General features: G+C 65.3%; 2 protein-coding genes across 2 annotated transcripts in view; one reads left to right on the plus strand and one right to left on the minus strand.

Moving 5' to 3' along the window:
• The first annotated feature begins 1,775 nt into the window (after positions 1 to 1,775).
• Positions 1,776 to 18,451, plus strand: PTP4A3 (protein tyrosine phosphatase 4A3). Its single transcript, XM_021688491.1, has 6 exons — positions 1,776 to 1,800; positions 11,641 to 12,524; positions 14,508 to 14,600; positions 16,227 to 16,357; positions 16,931 to 17,005; positions 17,903 to 18,451. Exons 2-6 carry the CDS (start codon positions 12,420 to 12,422, stop codon positions 18,018 to 18,020), a joined length of 522 nt encoding a protein of 173 aa, XP_021544166.1. The 5' UTR covers positions 1,776 to 1,800; positions 11,641 to 12,419; the 3' UTR covers positions 18,021 to 18,451.
• A 2,955-nt stretch (positions 18,452 to 21,406) lies between these two features.
• The window catches only part of LOC123324574 (maestro heat-like repeat family member 5), a 75,481-nt gene continuing 74,658 nt past the window's right edge, over positions 21,407 to 22,229 (minus strand). Inside the window, exons 30-32 of the mRNA XM_044914358.1 lie at positions 22,084 to 22,186; positions 21,816 to 21,890; positions 21,407 to 21,548 (exon numbers count right to left, since the gene is read on the minus strand). Coding sequence (XP_044770293.1) covers positions 21,451 to 21,548; positions 21,816 to 21,890; positions 22,084 to 22,186 — 276 coding nt within the window. The 3' untranslated portion in view covers positions 21,407 to 21,450. The remainder of the gene's footprint in view (positions 21,549 to 21,815; positions 21,891 to 22,083; positions 22,187 to 22,229) is intronic.

Consider the following 22,229-nt stretch of genomic DNA (forward strand, 5'->3'; position numbering starts at 1 on the left):
CTGGACACCCCTCTTGCAGCACAAGTGAGTGTGCACATTGACGGATTGCCACCGGGCTGTGTCCACACGGGTTCTCAGTCATACTGGGTTCTGTCTGAGCTGCTGACTTGGCAGGTTGTCCTGAGCTGTCCTGTCCTCTCGGCGGGCCTCATGGTCCACTCGTGTACACTGACCCTCTGAAGTTTGTACCCTCCCTTGGGGAGATCTGAAGGGGACTGGACTGCCGGGTGGGCCCAGGCTGCTGGGTGGTCCCAGGTGGGCGTGGCCTCTGGGACTGGTCTAGAAGAGAGGGGCCGGGAAGTGGAGGGAGAGCTGCTGGGGCGAGGAGAGCTTCATGCGGTGGGGTGGGGAGAGGTGGGAGGGAAAAGGGCAGCCAGATGGAGGGCAAGGCAGGGACAAGGGACAAAGGACAAAGGCCAGGTGGCAGGTGTGTGAGTCACAACACCTGGCAGAGGCTGCAATAGGCGCTGTGGACCAGCTGGGTGGCTAAGGAGGGCTCTGGGGCCTGGCCAAGGCACCGGGGAGCCACGATGGGTCTGAGCCTGGGCAGTGGGCCACTGGGAAGGGCCTCAGTCTGGCGTGGGGTGGCTGGTGGGCATCTGGCAGGTGCCTGGTGGGAACAGGGCGGGGGCGCTGCGGATGCTGGGGCAGGGGTTGGTGGGGTTATGGGGCAGCCGTCCGGGTGGCCAGGGGTAGAGGCCCCTCCTGCAGCTAGAGATTGCCCCCTGCACCTGGTGGGGAGAAGGCCCAAGCATGGACTTCCTGGTGGCCTCTCTGGGCCAGGCTGGCCTGAGATACCACCCCCACCCCCATCCAGGGTCTGGGGAGAGGGCTCCATCCATCCTGGTGCCGTCCCCACTGGGGCAGCATCCTGGTGGGAGGAGGGACAAGTGACCCTGGCCCTCAGGGGCAGGAACAGCCCCTCCCCCACTGGTAGGGTTCCCACTTCCTTAGTGCTTTTGCTGGGCCTTGGGGCCCAGGCTGGGGTGGGAAGGGCTCACTGGCCTGTTAGCTGGCTTCCCTGGCTTCCTTGTGGAGGAAACTGGGACAACAGGAAGAAGTGAGGGCTGGGCTTGCAGGGGGCCCTGGGGAAGTGTGGGCAGCTCTCTGGAAGCCCCAGAGCAATCTGGGGAGGGCACTGGGGGGCTGCTGAGGGTGGGGGCAGCCTGGAGAGGGCTAGGTTGCTTCTGTGTGGGTGGGTTGGGGTAGTAGGGAGTACAGTGAGCACCCCCTCAGCAGGGGAAAGGTTCTGGAACCCCCTTCCCAGTCTGCAGCAGACAGTGGGGGGACAGGCCAGAGACCTGGGAGGCCCCAGGCTGTCCCCCGACCCTCCACTCAGCCAGCTGCCAGGCTGGGCCTTGGCGCCTCGGATTCTCTGGGCTGGCTCTGTGCCCGCCCCTCCTGCCCCCTCCTGGTCCCCTCGCCTGCCCCCTCCCTGCTCTGGCTGCCTTTGGATACAGGGCCCTGGGGACTGTCCTGCCTCCTGCGGCCCCAGAGTCAGGCCCTGCCGGGGAGGGGGGCTCTCCTGCTTGCTTCCTGGGACCAGGGTGCTCGCCTCAACCTCAGACCCGTGTCCCAGCCCCACTCCCCTGCGGCCAGGCAGCCCTGGGAGGCGGGAGTGCAGTGGGAGCCAAAGGCTGGGCGGCGGGATCCTTCTGGGGCTGCCCCAGCCTGCCCCCGCCTCCCTCCCGGCACAGTTTACCGGCGATCTGGGGCCTTTGACGCGGGAGGGCGGGCAGCCAGGCGGGGATAAAGCTGGGCGGGGGCACAGCGCCCCGGGACTCCGGGACAGGAAGGCGGGTGAGTGTCTGAGTGCTCCCTGAGGCTCCTCCGGGTCCAGTGGGGGTGGGAGGTGTGGAAGGTGGGGCTGGCGGGAGGGCTGGGTGTGGCCACCCCTGGGGCAGACCTCAGAGGGGGTGGGCAGGGGTTCCCAGGCCTTTCTGCTCACACTCAGCTCAGCTGGAGCCTCAGTGGCTTCCTCTGTCAAATGGGGCGGGCGGGGGGGGGTGCGACCCGGGGATGGAAGCTTCTCCTTCCAGAGCCCCGACTGGACTCTCCTCCCAAGCTCTCCGATATTGCTGTGTGGCCCGGCTGGGAGTCTGGGGCAGGGTCACTGGAACTGCTGGCCGGCTGCACTGTTGGGAGGGGGAGGGGGGGGGGGGGGGGGTCTGGCCGGGCTCTTCTGCAGCCCCCCGGGTTGGGGGGATACGCAGAGCCCCTCTGTGCCCTTGTCTTCTCTTGTGAAATGAGGCCCGTAATGTAGTGAACACATAGTTGATCATTTATTGTTAGTAGGGGAGTGAAAGGAGGTGCTGTGGGTAATCACACCATGACAGCTGGTGTGAATGGGGCCCGTCCCCGGTCACCTGGTCATCAGGGGCCCTTGGCGGTGCTGCGGGGCTGGGACCAGCCCGTGGGACCTGTGGTTGGCATGGCCACTAGCTGAGGTGCTGGTTTTGACCCTCTGCAGCTCCGGGCGGACCTGCACACCCACACCCTCCTTTGATTTTTACAGCAACCCGGGGGCGCCGTGCTAAACCCCCTTATACAAAAGGGGAGCTTCAGGGATGTAGAAACCCGTCCCCAGCTAGTAAACGGAGGAGCTTAGGGTCTCTTGGATCCTAAGAGTCTTTAGGCTCTGTTGGAAAGCGGGTTTTCCACGTGCTAACTGCCTGTACTATTATTAATTATTGGTAAATGGCAGCTTAGGCTGCCACGAGCTGTTGTCTTGGGTTTTAGTGGCCCCCTTGAGGGGTTTGGAAGTATCTGTGGCCTTCTGGTGGGATCAGAATTGTGTGCAAAGCCAGAGTTGCTGGGCTCTCAGTGGAGGGCCTGGTGGCTGTCCTGGGGCACGGTGGCGGTTTTCGTGGCGGGGCCTTCTGGCATCTCCTTCGGCTGCTCTGAAGGCCTTGTGTTTATTAAAGCCACCCCGGGCCCGGGCTCTGAACAGATGAAGTTCGCATGATTCATCGTGTGGAAGGGAAGAAGGAACCCTGGGCTGAGGAGCAGGACACGAGGTTTCAGGCTGCTCTGCTCCCCGTCTGTCTGGCCTCCGTGGAGAATGGGGCTCTGGGCTTTGGCCTCAGGTGGGGGTGCGTGTGTAGAGGTGGGGTCATGGAGACATGGGGCGGGAAGTGGTTTCCAGAGTGGCAGCAGGAACAGATGCTGGTGAGCACTGTTCTCGAGGGGCTCGCGGAGGGTCCGATGCCTTTCCCAGCATGGCGGCCATGCCATGTCCGTGGGGTGGGGCCTGCATCTCTGCCCAAAGGCCACGTTTCCGGAGAGCCACCCCCAGTCTTGTTTCTGTCTGATGCAGTCCATTGCCTGGTTATTGTGTGTCCCCACCACTGACCCCCACCCCAGGCGGTGGGCTCCCTGAAGGTGGGGTCATAGGGGTTCACTCACCCCTGACCCCAGTGCTCTCAGCATGGGGCCAGAGCAGAGAGGGTGCGGGGTAGGTACACATAGGAATGAAAACTCAGTGGGGAAAACCCCAGCAGTGAGGGCATCCAGGAAGGCTTCCTGGAGGAACGGGGGGGGGGGTGGTGAGGAGTGTCTGGGGGCATTCTGGACACAGACTAAAGGGTGACTGGAGGCATGAATCCCACAGGCCCCTCTCTATCTCCTCCTACCTTTGAGCTGAGGGTAGGAAGGACAGGGCTAGTGGGCCAGGCTGGGAAGTCAGAACTTGGCTTGGGGCCATAGGGAGCCACAGATGGTGTGTGAGCCGCAGCTGCGTGGGGCCACCATTGTATGTCTGGGTCTCACTGTTGGGGGCTGGGGCACTCACCAGTGGGTGGGTGGAGGACATGGGCCCTTGATGGCGGGTTGGGTCTGGGGCTGGAGGTGGCATGTGCACTCAATGAAACCCACACTGAACTGCCCCCTCTGTCTCTCGATGCCCACCCTGGTGAGAGCAGGATAGCTGGTTGGAGGAAAGAGAAGGGGAGACCCCTGGGATCTCCATCCCCGGATGGGGGAGCAGGGTGTGCGGGTGTCCTTCAAGGGCAGCCCTGTGTCCCCCAGTTTGTGTCTCAGGTGGGGTCCTGAGCTGTGGGGGTGTTGGGGTACAGGGCCTGATACTGGGGAGGGAAGAGCGCTCCATGCTCTGGGGTGTGGGATCCCTGGTCTGTGTCCTTCTCATGATGGAATCTGTGCGTTCCCGACAACATCCCCGTAGGGCAGCTACTGTCCTTCTCCCTCCTTGCAGATGAGGGACAGTAACGGCCTGCGGTCACCGGCCGGTGACACCTTGCCGAGGGGTCTGAACTGGAGCCTGAGGAAATGGGCTGCAGGGGTGCAGGGGGCAGGCAGTCCGGTGGAAGGAAGTGCACGGTCAAGGCATTGGGCAGGAGGGCCCAGTGGGTGGCCGCCGCTGTGGGGGGTCAGGCGGGAGCTCCGGGAGGGGGGCAGTGCTCCCCAAGGCAGGAGTCCTAGCAGGGTGAAACCAGAACCCTGGTTTGCCAGCCTCGGGGGTGGCCCAGGTGTGACCCAGGCAGCCCAGGGACGGGTGGAGCCGAGAAATGCCGCATCTGACTCCCGTATGTGACAGCTTCGGAAATGAGGCACAGGATGGCGTGAGGGATGGGGTGACCCCTGGCTCAGTAGCGCTGCCTGCGTGGGGGGCACCCATGAAGGGCAGTCTGGGAGGTGGCTTCTCGGGACAGGGGTTGGAGGGGTGGTCGGCAGCCCCATCTGGGGGCGGGAAAGGGTGGAGCCTTTTGCCTGTCTGGTGATTGCTTTCCCTGCGTCTCTGAGCTTAGCCCTGGGAGATGCTCAGTATTCGTAAATGGGATGAACGAGTGAAGGCATGAACACGTGCCTAGTTCTCCTTCCCCCTTGGTGGGAGTGCTCAGGTCTGGAGTGGGAGCGGGGCACACAGGTGCAGAAGGCGCTCGGAGCCAGGTCTGAGGCCGGGGTGGGGGCAGTGTCCTGGTCAGTGGTGGGTGGGTGGTGGGGCTTCCGACAGAGGTGGGCATCCCGGGGGTGCAGTCCGCTCACGTGCTGGAGCAGCTGGCTACGCTGTGGCCCATGTGTCACCGTGCGATGTCACAGGCAGCCCGGCCCGCAGGAAGGGCTTGCAGGGGCTGGGGGGCAGGGGAGACACCCTAGCCCTCGGCCACCAGCTGGGTCTGCAGCGTGGCAGAAGGGGCAGCTGCAGGGCACTTGGCCCCACTGTCCCATGGCCTCAGGGGCCCTGTGTTCAAGCCCTCATCACCTACTGTCCCTTTGTCCCCGAGATACCCCAGCAAGGCAAGCCTCGTCGTGTCTGGTCACAGGCGGGCTTGGGTACACCCCGGCCTCTGAGCTGGGGCCGGGCCCTGACTGTCCAGCTTGGTGCTGTCCTGGGGGCAACACTGGTACCCCGCCTGCTGTCATTCCGTGCTCCCTCCTCCCGCCCTGTGTGTCCCTCCTGCCGCGGGTGGCCCTGAGCGGAGGGCCCAGGCCCGGCCAGGTGAGGTCGGGTGGGGCTGACAGCAGCTGCGGAGTGGCACCGTTACCAGCGAGGTTCTTCTGGTGCCTGCTGGGTGGGTGCTGTCGGGGCTGGGGGCCTTGGGCTAGGCCTGGCGGGCTCCCGGTGGCCACGGGGTCCAGGACCCCCGGGGGGCCTGGTCTGGCTCACCCGGCTGCCTGCCCGCCGGAGCCCCGCAGCCTCCCCCATGCTCTCGGGGGTGCCCGCCCGTGGGTCTCCGGTGGAGCTGTGGCCCACCCAGGCAGCGCTGGTGGCTGACGGCATGCCAGGGTGGCCTTGGGGGTGGGCCGCTCAGTTTGGCGAGTCAGCACCACTCCCCCCGGGGGCACCATTAAAGCCACGGGTGTGGCGGGGCGGCCCGTGCGGGGCCTGAGGGGCAGCGGCCGTGCTTCCGAGAGCCTGCTTGCGGCGCGGTCCTCCACCCCGAGGTCCCGGCGGGCGCAACAGGTGTTCGCCCCAGTGGAAACCGAAGCCTGCTGGCCACAGCTCTGCTTCCAGGTCGTGGCCTGGGTGCCCCGTGACCGGCTTGGAGCTGGAGCCAGCTCAGAAGGTGGCTTTCCTCCCTGGCAGTGTCTCCATCTGCAGGGGAGGCCACGTGCCCCAGAGAGGGCGAGGCCTGGCCCCAGGTCGCCCAGGGAGTCAGGGCAGCTGGTCAAGCCCCGATGAGGTTCCAGGCATCAGCAGGGCGCTGGTCTCCCCGCTGTCCAGCTTCTCCAGGGGAAGCCTTCCCCCGATCACCCGAGCCTCCAGCTCTGCCCTCGGTACTGCCCGCTGTGCTGGCTTGATCTGCTCGGAACCCTCCCTCCTGCTGGTCCCCATCCCAGCTGCGGGCACTCAGCGGGTGCTGGAGGGAGGCCCTGATGACTCAGGGAGCTGCCTGGAGGCAGAGAGGTGCTGCCAAGGAGTAGTAAGCTCCCTGTCACTGGAGGTGTGCGAGCTGGGGGATTGGGTGGCGGAGGTGACCTTCAAGTTCCCTCTGGACCTCAGGGGCTGAGATCCTGTGATGGGTTCCGGACATTTCCCAGATCTGGACCTCTGCCCAGAACGCTGGGTCATTTGTTCCTTCCATAAACAAGTGGGGAGCCCTCCTGGTGCCAGACCCTGTGTGGAGGCAGGGTGGAATCGGCAGCCTCTGCGTCCCTCCTTTGGGACATGCCTTCCCTGGGGCTGGGACACTCTGCTCTGAAGGGCATGTGGCTGGAGGGAGAGGGGACAGGACAGGGATGGGGGGAAGGGAGGTCACAGGACTTGGCCAGTGAGGGGGGCCGGACCCTCAGTGCTGCTGGGTGCAGGGCGGGAGGGCGGGACTCTGGGAGGGCTTCCTGGAGGATCAGGGTGGGCTGGGCTGGCTCAAGACTCCCCTCCTGCCCCCCCCAGCCGTGTGTAGACTTGGGCTCGCTCTGGGAGGATTCCAGGAACGGCTCCTGCTCGGATAAAAATAGACTTCTCCGAAGGGCTTGGGGTCTTGCCAGCTGCAGCAGGTGCCCCCCAGGCCTGGCGAGAGCGGGTGCCCCAGGCAAGGGGGGGACAGTGTTGCTGGGGCCCAGGTCTGCAGCCTGAGCAGCACGGTGCTCTCTATGTCTTGGGTGCAGCATCAAAGAGCTCGATGGGAAACTTTTACCGTGTTTGGATGAGGGAACAGACTGGGGTGGTAGAAGCAGCTTGCCCGAGGTCCTTCCTCCCAGAGGGCCAGGGTTGGCAAGAGCAGGGTCTTTGTGGCTCAGCAAAACTCAGTCCCAACCGAGGTTCTTCTACTTCCTGGATGGGCAACTTGGGCAAGTCACTCAACCTCTCTGACCTGCTGTGTTTTATCAATACAATGTGGCCAATGTGTCTTGTTCATGGGATGCAGCATCGGAGGGGACAGACCTTCTGAAAGTGGTCAAGGTGGGAGGTTGGTGGTGGTGGGGTCACTGAGTGCCCGGAGGTGGACTCCAGGGAGATGCTGCTGGAAGTGGGAGCTAAGAGCACTGGAGCGGGAGTCCTGGCCCGAAGCCCACGTTGTGGCTGGATGGAGGCACGAGGAGATGGGCAGGCCACCTGGCTTGGTGAGGGTGGGCCTGTGGGTGGGGCTCCTGCGGGGCCTCCTTCCTGCATGCTCACCCAGCTCGCCGGTGTGAGGAAGCGAGGGTCACAGGCAGGGCTGATGCTCTTCAGGTGTATGTGTGGGGAGAGCTTGGGAGGGGGCCGTGTTCTGGGCTGGGCCCCTGCCAGCATACCCCTGCTCCCCCCGGCCCTGCGGCTCTGACTGCTGATTGCAGGGGCCAGGCTGGCTGGCTGGGAGCTGGGCTTGGAGCCGGGTTCCCAGGAAGGCGAGGCCTCCTGGGACCCTGTGTGCTGGGGGCTCTATCCACCCTGCTCCACCTCTCTTCCGAGGGCCTCTGGGCTGGCCAGGGCAGGTACAGCATTGACTGTGATGCCAGGCTCCACTCTTGAGGCTCATCATCTGGGGGGCGCTTGCGTCCTTTACATGGTGCTCCCAGGAGGCAAAGCCAGGACCCTGCTGGTGGGGCTAGGCCCAGACCCTGGGGACGGTTCTACCTGGGAGCATCCCAGAGGGCCTCTTGGTGAGGGTGAGAGGGATGTGGAGACAGCTCTCTGGGTGACCCTCTGCGGGCTCCTGGTCTCAGTGACTCAGTCTCCCCATCTGCACACAGCAAGGGGTGGGTGGGATGACGGCAGCCTCCCCCAGCTGTGGTGAGGATTCAGTGAGGGCCAGTGGTGTCTGGCACACAATAACACACAAGAAGGTGCTCAGGAGTCCTCGGGCGTGAGGCTGGAGAGCTGGGCAGGGGTCTAACAGTCCAGGTGAGGTGCTGGGCACTCACCTGGTGGGCGTCGGCCTCCCCAACCCACCTGCACAGGGACACCCCCTTCTCATTGGCAGCCTGGAGAGTTCTTCCTGCAGGCCTTTGCCTGTGCCGAGGTCCCCCCCAGCACCCAGCCCTGGGTAGGCCCCCTCCTGCAAGAGGGGGCCCTGGGGAGCCCCAGAGGGTGCTGGGGAGGGCATGCACAGGGTTGATGGGCTCCTGCTCCGACAGGCAGAAGGCAGAAGGCAGGCGCCTGGGCGGCAGGGCCCCGCCTCACCATGGTCTGTCGCCCTCCCCTCTTGCATTTCCCCTTCCTCCTGCTGCTTCCTCTCTCCTGCCCGGCCCTCCGCAGCTCCTTTGTTTGCCTGGGCGCGCTGGCCGGCCTGCGGTTATATTTAGGCGGCAGGTGTGGGAGCCACAAGCCCGGTGGCCAGCCGGGCACCGGCCATCCCGCCCACGTGATGCCCGGGCGCTATAAATAGCTCCCGGGCCACAGGGCGGCCGAGCATCCCAGGGAGGCCGGCGCGCCCCGCGCTCTGGGTCTCCACCCCGGCCCCCCGCCTGGCCCCGCACCGATGGAGGCGGCGGGACGCCTGTGTGCGTGTGCGTGAGCGAGCCGGGGTGAGCTGGGGCGGGTGTGGGCCGGGCGTGCGGGGAGGACCTCAGCCTCAGCCCGGGGAGGGGACTGCACCCCTGGAACCAGCCCCCAGGCGCCTCGGGGCTCACGCAGCAAGGGACGTGGTGGCCCCCACCCAAGACCGCACACCAGCTGCCGGGTCCCAGCCCTGCCCACAGTGCTCCCACACCCCTGCTTTACCTCTCCTGGGACCTCAGGGAGCTGTAATCCTCGGCAGCTCCCCAGATCATGCAGGGGTCTGGGTCAGGAGGGGCTGGCCCTGTCTGAGCCCTGTGGGTTCAAACAGGCTATGACCAGGAATGCGGGCTACAGCCTCCCTGTATCTGGATTTCCCCCCTTACAAACTGGGGTTGAGTGTTGTCCTTGCCTCCTAGACTTGAGATTGAGGAAACCCAGACAGTCTGTCTGGTCAGGGCCCAGAGAAGGTCCTGCTGTCTGTCCCTGCCTATTTACTGATCTGCAGACAGGGAGGACTATGGTCCCCTAACGGGGTCTCCAAAGGATGGCTGATCTGGACACAGCAGAGGGTTCAGTGCCTGCAGGTGGGAGGAGGCTGGCTGGGGTCCCAGGAGCGGGGTTATGGGGCCCTGGGCAGGAAGGCCAGAGGGGACGCATCGCGTACAGTAGGGCTCTTGCCTCATGGTGGTGGGCCTGGGGGGTGGTTGCTGTGGCCAACTTGGGTCACCCCTGCTTAGGGGCCCTGGAGCCTCGCTGGCGGGGTGTGGTTGGGAGGAAGGGCCCCTCTCTGCGGGCTGAGGCATCACTGCCTGCTCCCACCTAGGTGTGGTGGCCCAGACTCTGCACAGACAAGTGGGGTGTGTGGCAAGACCCCAACCCACCTTGGCGCAGACCCCTGACCCCATTCTAGCCTAGATCGTGCTCCCTGTCCCCCAGCCAGTCTAACCCCTCACCCCTGCTGATAGGGGTCAGCTTCAGGCTCAAGGTGACAGTAGTGTGGTCCTTCCTGCCCAGAGCCTTCAGCACTGAGGACCTGTTCAGGGATACTGCGTAGCAGAGCTAGGCCCTCTGCTCTTGCCCATGGGGTCTCCCCCAGGTGCCCGGCCTCTGTGGGCAGCGAGGTGACCGGTCAGTCCTGCAGGGAGAGGTCTGTAGTCCTGTGGCTTCCTTGAGCCTTTTTTCCTCTTACTTTCTGGTAAACACACGCATGCACACACACGCTCGGGAGCACCCTGCTGCCCCAGGAGGGACAGGTGTTTGTGTGGTGTGCAGGGTGCCTGTGGCTGTCTCTTTCCTCACCTGCCCTCTGAGCTGAAGCTTGCTCTGGGATGGCTCAGGTTTAGGGCTGGCTGAACCAGGACAGGCTTCCTGCCCTCTGCCTTTCCCCCCCTCCTGGGACACTCCCCATTCAGCCCTCCCAGGACCCTGGCACAGGACAGAGGGCGAGGTGTGTCTCCTGTGCCCTGAGCCCAGGAACCCCGGGGCCACTGGTCCCTTCTTACTCGGGGTCCCAGGCCTTGGGTGCTTCCTGCACCTCGGCTGAGACTCTGCGGGCTCTGCTTGCCTGGTGGACAGCTGGAGAAGGGGGTGCTGGGGCGGGGACAAAGGTAAGAGGTGGTGGGTTGGGGGACGGAGGGCCTGGCCGGGTGAGCAGATAAGAGTGCCGTGGGTGGCGTTGGGACCACATTCAGTGGCTGGAGGGGTCTGCTGACCACTGGGTCACAGCTGGAGGGACCACGGGGACATCTTCTATAACTTCTCATTGTGCAGGTGGGGAAACTGAGGCCATTGATTGCCCAAGGTCTCCCAGCCCATCTGTGGGGGCGGGGGTGGGGGTGGGGCTGGGTGCGCCTGCTGGGGTCCCTGGCCCAGGAACTTTGGGGCCCAGAGAGGGAGAGACAGGTGTGGAGATGCTTGATGGCTGTCTCAGTGGCCCCGCAGCGTCCCTCCCTGGGGCCATCACAGTGTGACCCACTCCTGGCCCCCTGCACTGTCATGCCCTGGCATGCGCCTGGGGGCTGGCTGGTCCTCTGGCTGCTGTGGTCGGCCTCTGCTTCTCCAAGCTCCCCAAGGGCAGAGGCTTGTTTACTCCTGTGCCTGGCCAGCCCTGTGGGTGAGTGGTGGAGACAGCAGAGGGGTGGAGGCGGGCAGGAGCCAGAGAGTCTCACGGGGCACCCGTGAGACATGTTTAAGGTGGCTTACGGCCGTGAGCGGGGCTGCAGCCCCCTGTCCCCGCTGCGCCCCAGCACTTCAGCAGCCGTGCCTGAGCCCCTCTCCCAGAGGACTGGCCGCCCCACAACGATCTGGGCTCCGGAATTCCGCAGAGGCCTGGAATTCCACAGAGCAGTGTGACTGTCCTTGGCTGGGGGTGGGTGTCTGCTGGTCACAGGCTGCAGAGGGGGGACCAGGCTCAGGGGGGCGGGGGCAGACCCCTGTTGCTACAGACTGCTGTGAAATCTGCTCATTGGGGTGCAGCGCGCTCCTGGGGTGTGTGTCCCTGGAATCCCTCCCTCTGTCCTTTTTCCCTCCACGCTGCTGGCCGTCAGGGCTCTCTGAGACCGCCCTGGCGGGAGCTGTTCTTCCTCTGCTCCCAGTTGGGGAAACTGAGGCCTGACGAGGGTCATTCACTCAGCACGGTCCTGTGGCAGGGCCCTAGGGAAGCATCTTCTGTGGCGTGGGGTGGGCAGACTCGCACCCCTCCCCGGAGGCAGGGGCTCCCAGTGACCCCTTGTCTGTTCATTTTCTTTCCGGTCCTCCCACAGACGTGGCCTGCTGCTGACCAGACCGGGATTTATGGAGAGGGCCTCGGGGGGCAGCTCTGAATACTGCCAGGCCCAACATCACTACCACGCCTGCTGCTGAGGAGGCCCCCGTGCCTCTGGCCCTCACCATTGCCCTCGCCCGCCGATGGCCCCTGCTGTCCGGCCCCGGGCCGGCTCTGCCGCCTGAGCCCCCGGGCCCTCTCCAGGACTCGCAGTACCCCGATGGGGTAACGTGACAGAGACCCTGAGTGTCAGAGCCGTCCGCCACCACGGCCGCCGCCTTCCACCCCCACCCCCACCCCAAGGCTGCCCTGTGCGTTCGGTTCAAGTTCGGGTTTCGTCTGGTCCTTGAGGGTTTGGGGCCCGCCTTCGAGCGCAGGGGGTCGCTCGCCCATCCACCGATGCAGACAGCGCTGGGCAGAGCCCCGGCGGCAGACTCACTCTGGGCTTTGTGAGGTTTCCTTGGCCTGGCTTTGGTTGTCCTTATTTTTACTTTTGCCCCTCATCATTACCCAGCTCCCCGAGGCGGGGGTGTGGGCCACCGCTCTCGCCTGGGGGCCTTGTCTTTCCTTCTCTTTGTAAAGAGCTGGACCCCGCTGCTCAGCTCCCCCACCTCCCAGGTATTTGCGCAGTATCGGAGCGGGCGGGGCGGGTTGCCAAAGCGTTTTCTGTCTGTCGGACAAGCACAGCGATCTCGGTTGCCTCGGGGCGTGGGGGGCTGCTGGGGGCCCTCCCTGGGTGCAGCCCCTGCCTGGGCCTCGCCCCGTCTTCGGAGGAGCATGGCGCGGATGAACCGGCCCGCCCCCGTGGAGGTGAGCTACAAGAGCATGCGCTTCCTGATCACGCACAACCCCACCAATGCCACTCTCAGCACCTTCATCGAGGTGAGTGGGGCCCGGTGTCCGGCCTGCCTCCCGAGAGCTGGGGCGGGGCTGGGTTTGGGGCTGTCAAACCAAGTACTGCGCTTCGGAGCAAACTGTCGCCGGACGCCGGCGGGGGGAGCGCAGGCTGTCCTGCGGAGCTCCGTGTGAGGGTCAGCAGCCCCCGGGGCCCTGCAGGGTAGGACGGCCGGGGCAGGGGCTCCACACTAAGTAGACAGAGGCAGGCTCAGAGGTAGGAGCAGCGGGTATTGCCTCCTCGGACATGGCCTGTGGCTGGAGCGGCCTGGGCTGGCTGCTGGCCTCTGTGCAGAGGCTGAGCAGGAAGGGGGGTCCCACGGTGAGAAGTGGCCGCTGCAGCAGTGGGGGCAGGCAGAAGTTCAGCTCCATGGCCAGCCCAGGCTGCAGGAAGCCCGCTGGCTCTCCGGGAGGCCTTGGGTTAGAACAGACGGGGCTGGAGGCTTTAGGGAGCAGGTGTCTGGGAAGAGAGGCTGGGTTAGAGTCTGTGCTGGCCACAAGGAGGAGTGGCCACCGTTGGTGTGACCAGATGTGTTTGCAGAGCCTGCAGCTCTCCACATGCCCTCTTGTAGGAGCCTGGGCTCTGCAGAGCTCCTTGCTGTTTGCAGAGCCTGCGGCTGCATGTAAGTCATTTGTGGTCTCAGACCCTCAGCCCTTCCCTCTGCAACATGAGAGCAGCCCCATGGGTGCTCGTCGTGATTAAACAGGGACTTGGGCACGAGAGGACCTCGAACACTATAGAGGGAGGCAGGGGGCACCCTGCCATCAGAGGCCGGGGCCCTGGACACTGTGTCAAGAGCCCTGCAGAGGAGGGCGGCCCCTCTTCACAACGGGGATCCTTGAGGTAATAGCAGGACCTGGGGAAAGAATCAGCTCAGCAGTCAGCCTGTGACTGGGCTCAGGGTCTGTGTGTTGCCAGGGTCAGGGGTCAGGTCTCAGAGTGTGACCAGGGTCAGGGCTCAGAGTGTGACCGGGGTCAGGGTTCAGAGTGTGACCAGGGTCAGGGCTCAGAGTGTGACCAGGTCAGGGCTCGGAGTGTGACCGGGGTCAGGGCTCAGCGTTTCACCGGACTCAGGGCTCAGAGTGTGATGGGGATCAGGGCTTAACATATGACCGGGGTCAGGGCTCAGAGTGTGACTGGGGTCAGGGCTCAGGGTGTGACCAGGGTCAAGGTGAGTCTGTGTTGAGGGTCAGGGCTCAGCCCTGGGCCGGGTGGCTTCCCCTTTCGCTGCGTGCACAGAGGACTTCTGAGGTGACCCCGCAGCCTCAAAACCCCGCCCACTTTCCTGTGCACTGCATTCTCAGCATAGCGGTGTCCCGCCCTCATTGTGTCCGGTGTCCCCATCGCATGACGAGCAGGGTCCAGCTCACACTCCCAGAATAGCTGCTGGAGCAGGTGGGGTGGGAGCAGCCCCAGCATGGGCTCCTGTGGAGTGGACCCCCTGCTTAGAGGATAAATATAAACAGCCTGGCTGTGAACTGCCTGGACCTTTTCTCTGGTAGCCCGGGGCTTCCCCGCCGGTGTGCAGGGCCTGGCTCCCTCCCGTCACCATCTGAGCAGGTGCCTGTCCCTCGAGCTTCTACAGGCCCTCGTGTGGGGTCCAGCTGTGCCCTCAGTGGGACCTGTCCATGAGTCCCTGGCCAGGAGGGCAGCTCAGGCCACCATGTCCTGCCCCTGCTTTGTCTGGAAGATGCTGGTGCCATGGGGGGGGGGTCCTGAGCACCCAGGATGAGGGTAGGAATGTGCTGGAAGCCGGGCTCATGGCGGGCTGGCCACACTGCAGTGAGAGCAGGTGGGGACAGCCTGCCTGGAAGCATCAGGAAGGCTCCTTCCCCCCATAGTGAGTCGTTGGGCCCGAAAGCCCGCCCCTGGTGGTTCTGCTTGGCATCAGCCTTTCGGTTCCGCTGAGGGGGCGCGGCCCTGCGCCCTCAGCCCCAGCCCAGCCTGCCTTCGTCCTCCCTCCCTGCCAGGACCTGAAGAAGTACGGGGCCACCACTGTGGTGCGAGTGTGCGAGGTGACCTACGACAAGGCCCCTCTGGAGAAGGATGGCATCACAGTCGTGGTGAGGGCCTCGGGCACCGGTAGCACTGCTGCTGGGGGAGGGAGGTGGGTGGTGTGGGGTGGGCCTGGACTGGGAGTGTGCAGCCCCTTGCTGGGAGCCACCTGCACACCCCTCCCCCCACCCCTGCGTGTTGGTGCCCGGGCCACGTGATGCCGGGGCACGTGTCTAGAGTGGCTGAGCTTTGAGCTCGTCCCTGCCAGTGGGGCCCGGGAGGCGGGCGCACGTGCTGATGCGCAGCCTCGGCTCCCGAAGCGAGGTCCCCCCAGTGCCGGGGCCACCGCCGCTCACCGCACAACAGCCCCAGCGGGGCTCTGCCAGGGCGAACCTGAGGCTCAGGTCAGTCGCTGTCTGAGGCCAGGCCGGACGGTGCCAGAGCCGCAGAGCCTGGGGAGCGGGCTTTCATGGTAGCAGCCCCCCGCCCCCAACCTGGTGGCTGCAGCTGTGACCTCCACGGGCCTCGCCGCGCAAGCGTCCTGGGCAGTGTGGAAGAACGGCGCCCAGTGACTCCTGGCCAGCTCCTCGGGGCCGGGGCTGTCGGGGTGGGGCTCCTGTGTGTCTTGCTGCCTGCTGTTTGGGGCGTGTCAGTGGGCAGTGCTCTGGGGGGTGGGGAGGGAAGGCGCACCTGGGCTGTCCCCCCGGGAAGCTCTCTGCGAGGCTGTGGGGAAGAGCCTGGGAGCTGTTTCCTTGGTCCCCTGGCCCTGGGGACCCGAGAGCAGGCAAAGGAGGGGGTGGCCCTGCTGCCACCTGCCTGTGGGACGGGCCACATGGCTGTGGCACCTCCCCTAGCAGGGGGCTGCCCAAGGCTCGGAGTGGGGGTGGGGGCAGCGGGAGTCCAGTGGCCCCACCCAGAAGATCCCTTAGTTACTAGCTTTCACTCGGGAACCCGCCTCCCTGTCAGCCTTGCTGGGCCCGTGTGGACTCTGGCTGGGAGCAGTTCCCCTCTGCCCTGCCTGAGTCTCCTTCACCGGGACTTAGCATCTCGGTCCTCGGGGCAGTGACCGGGGCTGGGCTTACCCTGCAGGCTCGCCTCGCCTCTTCCAGAGTGCTTGGGGAGGTGGGCGGCACAGCCAAGTTTTCAAAACCGAATGAATCCCCGAGTGTCTGGAGAGGTCCCAGCTGTAACTGTCTGGAATCCACTGCTCAGAACAATGGGGCTCACCCTAGTGCCTTCCTTCACTCCTTCCCGGTCGGTAACCGGGCTGGGCCTGCTTTGTGCGGCTGGGCTGGGGGCTGGGGACAGGAAGAGGCACATGTCGGCCATGCTTGCAGCCCAGACTCCTTGGGCCTGCTGACCCAGAAACACTCAGGTTGGTAAGGGTCAGGCTGTGACCCTGGAGTCACAGCGCGGGCTGGCTGGGAGGGGACGTAGGGCTCACTGTGCTCAGGAAAGAAGAGGGCGGGGTGTTCTGGAGGGCTTCCTGGAGAAGGGGACAGCGGATGTAAGCAGAAGAGGATGAGGAGCCTCGAAGTGGGCACCGCATGCCTGGCCAGCTCTCTGCCCTCCGGGGCCTGCTGTCCCTCACCCTCGTGGGATCCCTTTGTGTGCTTCTCAGAATGCCGACCTTGTCCTGGCCGGGGCTGACCGGCCCGGGCCCCCCCAGTCTCACGGGCTTCTGCCCTCCACAGGACTGGCCGTTCGACGACGGGGCGCCCCCACCTGGGAAAGTGGTGGAGGACTGGCTGAGCCTGCTGAAGGCCAAGTTCTGTGATGACCCTGGCAGCTGTGTGGCCGTTCACTGTGTGGCCGGCCTGGGACGGTGAGCTGGGGGGCCGGGGCTGGCCGGACCTCAGGATCCTGTGGTCCGCCACGCTCTTGCACGTGGGTGCTGGGCCCCTGTCACGTGACCACAGGGAAGCAGTCCTTCCCCAAGTGTGACCCCACTCCCTGTTGCTGGGATGCAACGTGGCCCCTGTACTCAAGCTGGGAGGAGCTGCCAGCCCGCCCCCCAGACACAAAGACCCCCTGCAGCCAGGTGTGACCGAGTGACCCGGGCAGTGCACCCCCAGTTTCAGGCCAGACACTGGCAAGCGAGGTTGATGGCCAGACACACCTCCAGCAGCTGCCCTCCCTCTGACTCTCCAGCGCGCTTGTAGCCGGGGAGCCTGAGGCACAGAGAGGGTGCCTGGCCCACCTGGGGCCACGCAGCAGGTGGTCGGGTTCAGCTGCCACCTGTGCCCTCCGTGGGGGAGGGGGCTGCACTGGGGGAGCCTGGGCAACTTTTTGGTGGGTGTGAGGGTGAAGGCGTCACCCTGTGCCTTCAGTGACGGCCCATCAGGGGAAGGGGCAGGGGTGCCAAGGCTTGGTGACCCAGCCCTGCGTCTGCCCCCAGGGCCCCAGTCCTCGTGGCACTGGCTCTCATCGAGAGCGGGATGAAGTATGAAGATGCCATCCAGTTCATCCGACAGTGAGTGGCCGGCGAGGGTGGGGGCGGAGGGCAGTTGGTGCGCGCTTGAGGGTCTGGGTTTAGGGGGCCCTTATTCTGCACCTCCCCCATCGGGCCCAGCGTCTTGCCAGTGGGCACTCCTGACCCCTGGCCACAGGGTGACCTCAGAGATGTCCCCAGTCCCGGGCAGCCTCACGCTGGGGTACCAACACACTCATGCAGGCCCCGTAGCCAGGCCGTCTGCCCGGGTGAGGACTGGTGCCTGTGTGTGGCTCCTAGTGCCGGGAGGTGTGGGTGAGGAGGGGCTCCCAGCTCCGTGGCTGGGGTGAGCACAGGCTGCAGGGCCGGGCAGGTCCAGACCCCAGCAGCGAGCACAGCTCAGACTGGCCCCTCACTTGGATGACCCTTGGACGCGGGGAAGTGGGGGCTCCACTCGGGGACCCCGGGGCCCTTGGTGGGCAGCCCTCCTCCAGTGTTGCCAGTCTCGGGGCCGGAGGCCCTCTGGAAGCCTTGCCTGGCAGACACGTGTCCCTTCTACTCTCACTTCATTGGCCAGAGCAAGTCCAGGCTATGCCTGAAGTCCTGGGTGGGTGGGGACGGATGACCTCCTGAAGGGCATCCTGTCACCTGTCACCTGAGGACCCCCCTTCCTCCCTCCCTCCCGGGCTGCAGAGATGCCCAGGCTCTACCCTGTGGCCCCGTAGGAGCCCGTGGCCTGGGGGTGGGGTGGCACCCGGGTAAACCAGGGGGCCTTGGGAGGGTGAGTGCTGTGGGGGGTACCTGGAGGAGGTGATAGCAAGGGGAATTGAGGACCAGCGGCCGTGACAGCAGGTAGGGGAAGGGTGATGCCCACAGGGGAATAGGCTGGGCGGATGCTGCACCGTCCTGCCTGACCCCACCCCTGTCCCGTCTCCCCAGGAAGCGGCGTGGAGCCATCAACAGCAAGCAGCTCACCTACCTGGAGAAGTACCGGCCCAAGCAGAGACTGCGGTTCAAGGAGCCGCACGCGCACAAGACCAAGTGCTGCGTCATGTAGCCCAGGGGCTCCGAGCAGGGACCCCGTGCCCCGCTGCCGCCGGCTCGCCTTCTCTCCCGGACCTTCGGCACCCCTGTCCACCGGGTCCAGCTCGCCCTGCGTGCCCTGTGCCGGCTCCTTCCTCTGTTTCTCCCCGTGTGTCTCCGTGTGCCCGAGTCCACCGCTCTGGGGACCCGCGCTTCCCTTCGTCCCCACAGCCCTGTCTCTCTGAGGCTTAGTTGGGGCCCTCTTGCCCCTGCCCGCCCACAGGGTCCCCCGGGCAGCTTTCCTCTCAGGCTCATTTGTCAGGGAGCAGGTGTATTTTTTAGCCACTGGGCCTGACCCTTCCTCCACGGCCTCTCGCCCTGACCTGTTCTTGGCACTTTCAATTATTGGGTCTGGAGACCGTCAGATGTCCTGGACACTCGAAGGCAATAAAACAGGACCCCGTGGCTGTGTGTGTCTGGAGAGCGGGGTGCAGGGCCGGGTGGGGTGGACGGGGGGCGGGGGGGCCCCCCCGGCTTGGGAGACTGGGTGGAGACCAGGGAGGCCGTCTGGCCGGCTGCACTGGGGCTCCCCCTGGCGTCCATGCTGGGTCCCCGCACTCCCTGGATTAGGGGCAGGGGACATCCCTGAAGTAGAGCTGGCACCACTCCCATGTGACCTGCGCAGGCCCAGGTGACTTGCTATTTTTTGGGGGGGGACTGGGGCATCAGAAGGCAAGGCCGGGTCACCAGTGTTGCCCCTCTGCAGGACAGGCTGGGGCTCCCTTGGGAATTCTTTAGGGCCTTGTGTCTAGTGGGGTGGCCGCTCAGTCCTGCCGCCACCAGGTGTCCTCATTTCAGCCTTAGAGGCCCAGAGGAGGGTGCAGATGGCGGTGGCCGGCTCGGCTCTGATGGAGGGACATGCCATCCCGCTGGCCCAGGGAAGGGAGGGGAGGCCAGAGGGTGACCCCAGGGCCTACGGGGTGAGTGAGTCTGAGGGCGCAAGAGGGCCGCCAGGCCTGCCTGGGGGCATGCACGGCCGTGCTCATGTGCCTCCGCATGCAGGTCTCCCAGGGTGGGGGCCGGCCCTTCCCTGTGCGGGGGCACAGCCGGGAGGAGGGGGCCCAGGGCTGGCCTGGCTGGCATGTGGAAAGGCTGGGGGTGGTCTGTGCCAGAGCCCCTGCCCCCAGGCACTGTGACCCAGCGGTGGACACCACCCTGGCATTCCTCCCCGTCCTGGGACACAGTGCCTGTCTTAGGAGTCACAGCTCCGGGCCTGGCATCCCCACCTCCCACCTGCACCTCCATGGCCTGAGCCTCCCTCCCTCTGCCTGCACCTACACACACTCTGGGAAAGGTCTGTGGGGAAGGGCTCCCCTAGCCACCTGGTTGTCACCCCTTCTGTTTTTCCCAGGGGAGGAGGCGTGCCCAGGAAGGGCAGGGGCCGGGCCTCGGCACAGAGTCGTGTGCTTGGAGGCAGGTGCCCTTGGCTGGGCCCATTCAGCTAGTACTTGCACGTACGGCCCTGGGGGGTGGCGCCTGTGCGAGCCGCCCCTTCCTCGGGGCCCTGGGGGTTGGCCAACGGGGACACAGGCCCGTCCCTCTGTCTCCCGGGCTGCTGCAGCGGGCCGGGCCGTGAGCTGTTACCACTGGTACCATTAATGGGGTGCCCTCCATGTGCCCGGCTCCATAGAGCCCAGCTGCCCTGCTAGGTAGGAGTTGGGCCCCTCTGCGATTCCAGATGCAAGGCTTATCTGTCACGTCACTGTCGGCTCCCGGAACCCACTGGGTCCAGGCCCACCAGCTCCAAGCTTTCACTGAACCAGACTTCCCAGAGCAGAGTGTGGAGGAGGCCTGCCTGCCCACCACCCAGCAGGGGCCAGAGGATGATGCCCCCCTTTTAGGGGTCCTTTTAGGGACCACAGCCACCAGGCTGGACCAAGGGGACCCTGTTAACCCACTCCTTGGTTCTGAAGGAGCACACCCCCCCCGTGCCCCAGCCAGGGGGTTGTAGTACCATGGAGGTCAGTGCTCAGGATGGGAGTCGGGAAAAGGCACCCCCCAAAGTCCTCGGGTGGCTCTATTCAGAGATGGACAGATGGATAAGAAGGGGCCTGCAGATCCTGGCCCTCTCTGGGCTCCCAGGGGAAGAGGGGGCCCCCAGCTTGACCAAATGAAACCCATCTGAGAAGCAAATTCGTGCTCCATGAAGGTTGCTGTATTTTTTCAACCCACCATCCAAGGGGCGGGCCTCCCCTGGGCCAGCCCCGTTCAGCTGCCTCCCTGCCCCAAGGGGCTTACAGACTCTGGGGGGTGGGGTGGGTGAAAGCCTGGAGTGTGTCTGGTGCAAGGGAGGGGTGGCTCAGGCCCCGGGGCTGAGGACGGGTTGGGGTGGGGGCTCCCTCTGGTGGGGCTCATCCTCAGAGGAGGGGGCAGTGTGGAGGCCCCCAGGTGGGAGAGAGTGGGGAAGGTGCTGCAGGTGGAAAGAGCTTCCTGAGCAAAGGTGTGGAGGGGTCAGTGTGGGCACGTGACGGATAAGGCTGGTGAGGGGCCAGCTGGTGGGGGTCCTGAGAGGGCCAGCCTGGGGGTGAGGCCCTAGGAGGAACTTCAGCAGGCAAGGGAAAGACCCACCTGCCCATTTCACATGTGGGGAAACCAAGGCTGAAAAGGGAGGACCTGGCTGAAGGTCAGGCGGGCCTCCAGGTGGCTGCCTGGGAGGTGGGGGTCCCTGCCAGGGAGGGACCTCCTCTGGACTCAGCCCTGGGAGGGCTCTCAGGAGGAAGGCCTTACTACCCATATTATAGATGGAGTAGCTGAGGCGGAGCGGACAGAGACCGTTGCCTCAGGCCACATAGCTCATGCGGGCCCCGCCAGGAAGGTCTGGCTCCCACCCAGGCTGGGTCTGCTGTGAACCTCAGGTACCCACGAGGATAGGGGTCAGGGTGGAGGGAGACCTGGAGTCCCCTGGAGGGAGGCCCGCCAAGGGACCGTTTCCCTACTGCCAGCCCCTTGGTGACTCTAGAGCTCCAAGCGAGAGACAAACTGAAGACTCAGGTGTGGGGGGAGTCCTGGTGAATGGCTCCATCCCCCTGTGGCTGCCCTTGGAGGGCCTTCTCGGCGCTCAGGACGCCGGCGGGCCATGGCGTGGGCTCTGGTCAGGTGGAGTCCCCCTGACCTCCACAGCTGTCATTTGCGGGACCCTGCCCAGACTTCACAGTTTGTCTCTGGGAGACCTGGTCTGCCCCCTGTTCCCTAGGCCTGCCAGTGTCCCCTGGGCTTGCCTCGGTCTTCTGGGGCCATGAGGTGGTGGGCAGGGAGCAGACAGGTGTGACGCTTCTTTGTTGAATCTAGATCTTTCTTTCAAATGGAAAACTGTTATGCAACCCAGCTCTGTGTGGACAGGGCGGGGCTGACCGATTCGGGGGGCACAGGAGAGGAAGAGGAGGGTGAGGGAGGATGGCTGGAGGTCACTGCGGTCTGGCTGCCACCTTCTGAAGGAAGGAGAACTGTCTGGTGGCAAATTCCCGGATGCCGGGCTCTGGGTCTTTTTTGAGATCTTCAAAAGCTCCAGGGGAGGAGACACAAGTCAGAGGTGACCCGGGGTCCCGTCTGCCCACAGCCCCTTCCTGGTGGAGGGAGCCTGGGGTCCGGGCCCCTCCTTCCAGCAGGGGTGGGGGCAGCAGCGGGACGTCACCAGACCCCACCTCCTCTGCCTCCCAGGCCTGGGGTGCTGCCCTCCCCAACCCCACCTCTTCCTTGGGAGCCTCAGGTGGCGTGAGTGGGTGTGAGCCCCCATCTCACACTCGAGGTGGGGGGACGTGGGGTTGCTTACTGGAGAACAGCAGGTTTGTGTCTACACTGTTCACCATCTGGCACACGGCCTGGGGCTGGTAGCAGAGGGTGTGACCTGTGTGAGAGATGGAAGCGCCGGCCGGTGGCGGGGGCTTGCTGGCGGGTGGGGGCTCAGACCCTCTCCTGCCCGTCGGGGCCCCTCGCCCCCACCCTTCCTCTCTGCCCTCCGTTGCGGCGGCCTGGCAGCTGAGGGCCAGGGCGCGGGGACAGGGCCGGCCGGAGGGTCCTGAGCCCGGCCGCCTGCTCACCTATGAAGAGCGCCGCCCAGGTCTTGACGTGCTGGTGGCGGCTGCGCAGGGAGCGGAGGGCCTGCGCCAAGTGGATGCCGAACTCCTCCTGGCTGTGCGTCATCTGGCCGGAGGACAGCGCGCCACGCTGGCTGGACCGCGGCCTC

Source organism: Neomonachus schauinslandi, chromosome 4 (assembly GCF_002201575.2).
Source record: "Neomonachus schauinslandi chromosome 4, ASM220157v2, whole genome shotgun sequence".
NCBI classification, from domain to species: domain Eukaryota; kingdom Metazoa; phylum Chordata; class Mammalia; order Carnivora; family Phocidae; genus Neomonachus; species Neomonachus schauinslandi.

What these genes read in the sequence shown, in the direction of transcription:
- PTP4A3 (XM_021688491.1), top strand. Translation starts at nt 12,420, where the DNA reads ATGGCGCGGATGAACCGGCCCGCCCCCGTGGAGGTGAGCTACAAGAGC. An exon ending in AGGATGGCATCACAGTCGTG is followed by an intron (nt 14,601 to 16,226) that starts GTGAGGGCCTCG and finishes TGCCCTCCACAG; the next exon opens with GACTGGCCGTTCGACGACGG. An exon ending in TGTGTGGCCGGCCTGGGACG is followed by an intron (nt 16,358 to 16,930) that starts GTGAGCTGGGGG and finishes GTCTGCCCCCAG; the next exon opens with GGCCCCAGTCCTCGTGGCAC.